Source organism: Carassius gibelio, chromosome B1 (assembly GCF_023724105.1).
Source record: "Carassius gibelio isolate Cgi1373 ecotype wild population from Czech Republic chromosome B1, carGib1.2-hapl.c, whole genome shotgun sequence".
Classification (NCBI taxonomy): Eukaryota; Metazoa; Chordata; class Actinopteri; order Cypriniformes; family Cyprinidae; genus Carassius; species Carassius gibelio.
Window position 1 is genome coordinate 2,796,475 of NC_068396.1, and position 7,585 is coordinate 2,804,059.

General features: G+C 38.1%; 1 protein-coding gene across 15 annotated transcripts; it reads left to right on the forward strand.

Moving 5' to 3' along the window:
• The first annotated feature begins 397 nt into the window (after window positions 1–397).
• wu:fa56d06 (uncharacterized protein LOC795664 homolog) lies at window positions 398–7,585 on the forward strand. Of its 15 annotated transcripts, none has more exons than XM_052546342.1 (19): window positions 399–481; window positions 689–738; window positions 1,559–1,801; window positions 2,554–2,784; window positions 2,964–3,158; window positions 3,336–3,458; window positions 3,555–3,677; window positions 3,945–4,112; window positions 4,287–4,472; window positions 4,648–4,770; window positions 4,855–4,977; window positions 5,142–5,309; window positions 5,489–5,671; window positions 5,848–5,970; window positions 6,063–6,185; window positions 6,351–6,647; window positions 6,731–6,853; window positions 7,059–7,169; window positions 7,412–7,585. In XM_052546342.1, exons 2-18 carry the CDS (start codon window positions 702–704, stop codon window positions 7,151–7,153), a joined length of 2,664 nt encoding a protein of 887 aa, XP_052402302.1. In that variant the 5' UTR covers window positions 399–481; window positions 689–701; the 3' UTR covers window positions 7,154–7,169; window positions 7,412–7,585. The 15 variants fall into 15 exon arrangements, with proteins under 15 accessions (XP_052402294.1, XP_052402302.1, XP_052402303.1 ...); XM_052546343.1 differs by having other exon boundaries at window positions 4,290–4,472; window positions 5,486–5,671; XM_052546339.1 differs by having other exon boundaries at window positions 400–481; window positions 5,486–5,671.

Sequence of the window (7,585 nt, forward strand, 5' to 3'; positions counted from 1 at the left end):
TATATTAAACTTAATTATGCAAAAAAATATTTTTTCAATAAAAGTTTTCAGTAAAACGTTACTCTGGAGTATATGAGAGACCTCAACTTGACCCCAAACCTTTCTCATCCGCTCCACATTCACTTTCTGCTGGATGGCAACTAATGACTCTGTGTCTCCCGAGGAACTGTAAGAGAAACATTAAATTGAAATATATGAGAACTCCATTTAGAGGAAGTTCTATGTTTTTTTCCCGCTAGTAAATGATATATCAGAACATCTCTGTGCAGTAAAGTGATCGAGGTCATAAATGTACCGACGCTAATATCAGCTGAACTGGATCGAGTGTCAGAGGATCAGGATCAAAGAGCAGATGTTTTATCAGTGTCTAAGAGACAAAGGCAGATGAAAAGATTAAAGGTGCACGTCAACCTCTGAACCAGGTTATTATCCGAGGTAATTAAAGGCGACTCCAGTGTGCATAGGATCCTTATTGTGTGAGGTGAGTCAAACGCTCAGTATTAGTCATTCTCACAGCGCTGAAGAAACTATTGATCTATTTTATCATAACAGAAGCGATCATAGGTAGCATTTAATGTGTTGTTATTGTGTTTATGTGTGGGATCATACAAACTGCAAACTGTTTGTTAGAAATCGTGTGTAGTGTTTGACAAGCCACTTGTAAAATAGTTTTCCCATATTTTTCCAGCGATCATCTCAGGATGTTCAGGATCTTGCTACTCCTGTTTGCCGTGGCTGGTGAGATTAATCTGCATTTCTTGTCTTATTTTATATTATTTGAATATTCTGGATGATTTTTAAACATGATTCTAGCTATTTAAAATATTAAAACTTGTAAGATGATGCTTACAATTTTTTTTATTTACATTATATCTTACCAGGATCATCATTTTTGGCCAAAATAATGAGTTTTGTTATTATGATTTTAATTTCATTCATTTGGGTTTGAAATCACTTTCAGTCTTAGAAGGTTTCAGAAAATATTTTCTGTATTTATTGATATCTTAATAATGTGTTTGAATAATCTGTCTGCTTTCTAAAAGCAATTCCAGAATGTAATTAAAGTTGATATAGTGATGTTAAAAGGAAAAACAATATACAAAAGGCATCTTTTATTAGTATTTTTTTTAGCATGGTTTATTTTTTCTAAGATAATAGTTTTATAATATATTCATAATATGGAATAACTTTCAAACAGTCTAAGAAGGTTTCAAATATGTATATTATCACATTGGTAGATGTAGTATGGCATTTTGTGTTTACTGTTTACTAGTGTAAAGGTTTGGTTTTCCTCATTACTTTAATGTAGTTCTGAACTTTAACCTTTATCAGGGTTGAACCACGTCTGCTTCTTCTTTGGAACATGAGCACATTTTATCTGCTTGATAAAATATGTGATTAGCTGTTGAACAACTGAGATAGAGACGAGTAATAAATCAGTTTTTATGGCTTGTGAAGAAAAGCTGCGCTATTGGGTTAAGTCAGACTATATGAAAATATATTTGGCATGTTTAATAAGAAATAAGCTGCAGGTTTGATGTTCATAATGTGTTTGCAGGTCTCCATGCAAGACCACTGCACCGATTCCCAAATGGTAAATTAAAACAAATTGGGCCACAAATGGTCCAAGATGAACACAGGGACAGCTCAGTTCTGAAGCACGTGAACAATGATGTAAAACCCCCAGTTCCAGCTGAGTTCTGCAGACAGGGAACAGAACCTTCCAGACGCTTCCTGATGGACCTGAACACTGGGATGCTCAAGCGTGGAGCTGGTGAAACCAACAGAAAAGCTTCAGGATGTATGTCTGCAAAGTCATTTTCTTAAATATCGATACACATTAATAGCTTTTGAACCATAACACTTTACGCTTTGTTGTAATCATAAAAAGGGTCTTCTAAGAGTTTATAAACTTAAGGTATTGTTGCAAACCCATCTAAAGGTCTCCACCAAGTTTCATTGGATAAAGCAAATTTTACCCCTTTTACAATACAATTTAAGCATCTCCACAGACTGCCTTTAAAAAATGGAAAGATATATAACACTAACTGATGCGATCGGCATACAGAAGAAGTATGGAGCTGTAAATTAGTGGAGTGCATCGTTCATTAGGACTTATCATGAAAAATGTTTGAGCTTTGATTGAAAACTTTGGTATTTTGGAAAATCAGAGCAGTTTGAAACATTTTTGAAAATCTAGAAGAAAAACATTAGATTAGTCTCTTTTTTTTCAAGAGAAGCATTATGTCAGAGCAGAAGTCTCAAATTGATCTTTTTTAGATAATTGATCTATGGTTACTAAGAAAAGACCAATAATCTTACATCTATCTCCTCTAGAGTTTTGGATCTCAGCAACTCATGATATTAGTTTTTTTTCAAAAAAGAAACACGTTGGAACCATGAAACCTCAGCAAAAGTTTCCAATTCCTGTTGCTTAATCTTACATTGGAACTCTTCTAATGCACCAAAAAACCTGAAATATAAAAGGTTTTTTTTATTTTCATATTACCTTGCACATTAATGACTGCATTTGTTGTGATGTTTCCTCTCCAGTGGATGAGTTCAAACAAGGCACTGAGAAGCAGCTGCACACCCAGCAAGAGCTCAGAATGCGTCCCATGATGAGATCGCAGTACAGCGCTCAGAGCGAAAAACACGAGCAGAGAGCAATCCCTGCCGAGGTGTACAGAAAAGGCACCGAACCTTCCAGAAATGTCCTGGTGGACCTGAACACCGGTCTGCTCAAGGAACACATGAACAAGTTGGACAGGAGAGTTGTGGGCTGTAAGTCTCACTTTCTAATGGAGATTGTCCATTGGTCTACAAGCTAGAGTAGCAATAAGCCAATGCCAATCAACATAAACCATCCAATGTAAAGTCTAATTGGTCTTTTTAGCAGGGAATTTGGGCTTCTCTGCAATCATTTACCAGTCTGGACAAATGCTTTTTGTCACCTTCTTTAGCAGCTAAATTGGAAGTTGTTTCTGAGCATGAGGACATAAGAAGCCAAGACTCTTCTGAACTTAAGGAGAACCACAAAGCAGTTCCCGTTGAGAGCCGTAGACAGGGAACAGAACCTTCCAGACGCATCCTGATTGACCCGAGCACTGGGATGCCCAAGGAGGAACTCACTGAAATGAACAGAAGAGTTTCTGGCTGTAAGTCTGCAAAATAATTAGCATTATAGATTTTAGTGCTGCTTTGCTTTTTCAAATCCTCTGTGTATTGTATGTTAGGTCAACATGAACATGCAAAACTGCAAGGTACAAATCAAGTATACCAGTGACATTGAATAGATTTTGGATACCATTAATAGTGTGTTATTTTCTCTATAGTCTACAATCCATCGCCTATTGGGAAGAGGCAAGGAACAGAACCTTCCAGACGCTTCCTGATGGACATGGACAGTGGGATGCTCAAGCATGTAGTTGGCGAAATGAACAGAAGAGTTTCTGGCTGTATGTCTGCAAAGCCATTTTTTTTATATATATCATTGATATAATATAGTATTTTGGGCCTATACTTAATCAGTTTTTTTTTGGTTTTCTCCACAGTCTACAATCCTCCACCTTATGAGATGAGGAAGGGAACCCAGAATTCTCGCACCACTCTGGTGGATCCCAGAACTGGACAACTGCTGGCTTCTCTAACAGAGCTGCAGAGGAGCACATCACCATGTGAGTGCTTCAAAACATGATATCAACCATGTTCTAAGACTTGAAAGTTATTAAAAATACCTACAATGCATGCACTTTGGAATATAATAGGGATTCATCAATAATTTAAATTCTGTCATAATTTCTTACCATCTTAAATGGTTTTGTTTCTTGTGTTCAACAGAAAAGCTATTCAGCTGAACTTTCAAGCACTGAAGGAACTTAACTTTTTGAGTAAACTATCCTTTTAAATGCTATGTTTTTCTCTGTTTTCGTTTTCATCTACAGTGGATGAGTTCAGACAAGGCACTGAGTACCAGCCATACGTCCTACAGGAGCTCAGAGTGTGTACGCTGCAGAAACAATGCAGTGAACCTTCCAGAAACCTCCTGATGGACATGAACGCTGGTCTACTCAAAACACACAGGAATGGGATGGACAGGAGAGTAGGGGGCTGTAAGTCTCACTTTCTAATGGAGATTGTCAATTGATTGCTCAGCTACAGAAGTGACAAACCAATACTAACTGATACAAAACACCAAATAAATAAATAAATATACTGGAATTTTTACCAGAGAATTTAGTTTTCCCATACCAGTCTGATCTAATGTTTTCTTTCTCCTTCATTAGCAGCTAAATGGGAAGTGGTTTCTGAGCATGAGGACATAAGAAGTCAAGACTCTTCTGAGAACCACAAAGCAGTTCCCGTTGAGAGCCGTAGACAGGGAACAGAACCTTCCAGACGCATCCTGATTGACCCGAGCACTGGGATGCCCAAGGAGGAACTCACTGAAATGAACAGAAGAGTTTCTGGCTGTAAGTCTGCAAAATAATTAGCATTATACATTTTATTGCTGCTTTGCTTTTCAAAACCTCTACGTATTGTATGTAAGGTCAACACGAACATTCAAAACTGCACGGCCAAATCAAGTATACCAGTGACATTGAATAGATTTTGGATACCATTAATAGTGTGTTATCTTCTCCATAGTCTACAATCCAGCACCTATTGGGAAGAGGCAAGGAACAGAACCTTCCAGACGCTTCCTGATGGACATGGACAGTGGGATGCTCAAGCATGTAGTTGGCGAAATGAACAGAAGAGTTTCCGGCTGTATGTCTGCAAATTCATTTTTTTATATCATTGCATACAATATATTTTGGAACTATACTTAATCAGTTTTTGTTTTCTCCACAGTCTACAATCCTCCACCTTATGAGATGAGGAAGGGAACCCAGAATTCTCACGCCACTCTGGTGGATCCCAGAACTGGACAACTGCTGGCTTCTCTAAAAGAGCTGCAGAGAAGCACATCACCATGTGAGTGCTTCAAAACATGATATCAACCATGTTCTAAGACTTGAAAGTTAATACACTACTTGTATTTTGTGATATTATAAAGATTCCTCAAAAATATGAATTCACGCAATTTTTACCATCTTAAATTTGCCTTTTTCTGCTTTCTGTGTTTCTTTCCTTTACAGTGGATGAGTTCAGACAAGGCACCGAGTACCACCCATACATCCTACAGGAGCTCAGAGTGTGTACGCTGCAGAAACAATGCAGTGAACCTTCCAGAAACCTCCTGATGGACATGAACGCTGGTCTACTCAAAACACACAGGAATGGGATGGACAGGAGAGTAGGGGGCTGTAAGTCTCACTTTCTAATGGAGATTGTACATTGTTTTCTCAGCTACAGAAGTGACAAACTAGTACTAACTGACATAAAACACCAAATAAATAAATAAATATATTGCACTTTTTTTACCAGAGAATTTAGTTTTCCTATACCAGTCTGATCTAATGTTTTCTTTCACCTTCATTAGCAGCTAAATGGGAAGTGGTTTCTGAGCATGAGGACATAAGAAGTCAAGACTCTTCTGAGAACCACAAAGCAGTTCCCGTTGAGAGCCGTAGACAGGGAACAGAACCTTCCAGACGCATCCTGATTGACCCGAGCACTGGGATGCCCAAGGAGGAACTCACTGAAATGAACAGAAGAGTTTCTGGCTGTAAGTCTGCAAAATAATTAGCATTATAGATTTTACTGCTGCTTTGCTTTTTCAAAACTTCTACGTATTGTATGTAAGGTCAACACAAACATTCAAAACTGCACGGCCAAATCAAGTATACCAGTGACATTGATTAGATTTTGGATACCATTAATAGTGTGTTATTTTCTCTATAGTCTACAATCCAGCACCTATTGGGAAGAGGCAAGGAACAGAACCTTCCAGACGCTTCCTGATGGACATGGACAGTGGGATGCTCAAGCATGTAGTTGGCGAAATGAACAGAAGAGTTTCTGGCTGTATGTCTGCAAAGCCATTTTTTTATATATATATCATTGATATAATATAGTATTTTGGTCCTATACTTAATCAGTTTTTGTTTTCTCCACAGTCTACAATCCTCCACCCTATGAGATGAGGAAGGGAACCCAGAATTCTCGCACCACTCTGGTGGATCCTAGAACTGGACAACTGCTGGCTTCTCTAAAAGAGCTGCAGAGAAGCACATCACCATGTGAGTGCTTCAAAACATGATATCAACCATGTTCTAAGACTTGAAAGTTAATACACTACTTGTATTTTGTGATATTATAAAGATTCCTCGAAAAATATGAATTCACGCAATTTTTACCATCTTAAATTTGCCTTTTTCTGCTTTCTGTGTTTCTTTCCTTTACAGTGGATGAGTTCAGACAAGGCACTGAGTACCACCCATACATCCTACAGGAGCTCAGAGTGTGTATGCTGCAGAAACAATGCAATGAACCTTCCAGAAACCTCATGATGGACATGAACGCTGGTCTACTCAAAGAACACAAGAATGAGATGGACTCTTCTGAACATAAGGAGAACCACAAAGCAGTCCCTGTTGAGATCCGTAGGCAAGGAACAGAACCTTCCAGACGCTTCCTGATGGACATGGACAGTGGGATGCTCAAGCATGAAGTTGGCGAAATGAACAGAAGAGTTTCCGGCTGTATGTCTGCAAGTCATTTTTTTTAAATATCAATGCACCTAGTAGATTTTGGGCATAGTTAACTAGTGTTTGTTTCTCCACAGTCTACAATCCTCCACCTTATGAGATGAGGAAGGGAACCCAGAATTCTCACGCCACTCTGGTGGATCCCAGAACTGGACTAGTGCTGCCATCTCTAAAAGAGCTGCAGAGAAGCACAGCGCCATGTGAGTGCTTCAAAACATGATATCAACCATTTTCTAAGACTTCATGGAACCATCAATGCCAATAATGCCACCTTATTTTTAAGAGTGCATTCTATATATATATATATATATATATATGACAATTTCTAAGCAGAACTTTAAAGTCAAGCATTGGAAGAAATGTCACTGAATGTGTGAACTTTCTTTACAATACTGTGTTTTCCAGTGGATGAGTTCAGACAAGGCACTGAGTACCAGCCGTACACCCTGCTGAAACTCAAGATGATGCATCACATTGTTAAACCCAAGTACAGAGCTTAGGACGTGATTAGAATTGGTGAGATTTTCCTTATCAATGAACATTATCTTTGTTGGCTAATATGGTGCCATTAAGATACATAACTATTCATTGCCGTCATCATTTGATAAATGTTTGCACTTTGTCCTATTATTAAGTTGTATAATGCTTCTAAAATATAACTGAAGGTCAGTCAATGCTATATCGGGGCAAAAGCAAAAAATGCTTGCACCATGCATTGAGTGATTTTTTATTTATTTATTTTTTGGTAATTTTTCCAGATGAGGCCTGGTGGACAACGTTTGGCTGTGTTCGTATCCTATGTCTGCATGAAGACCATCTCAGTACATCCAGTTGACTTTTTCTGTAGTTTTCAGAGGTTTCATGCAATAAACCTTTCAATGCCATATTTGGCATGATCTCAAATGTTATATCTGCAAAATAAAGCATTAACA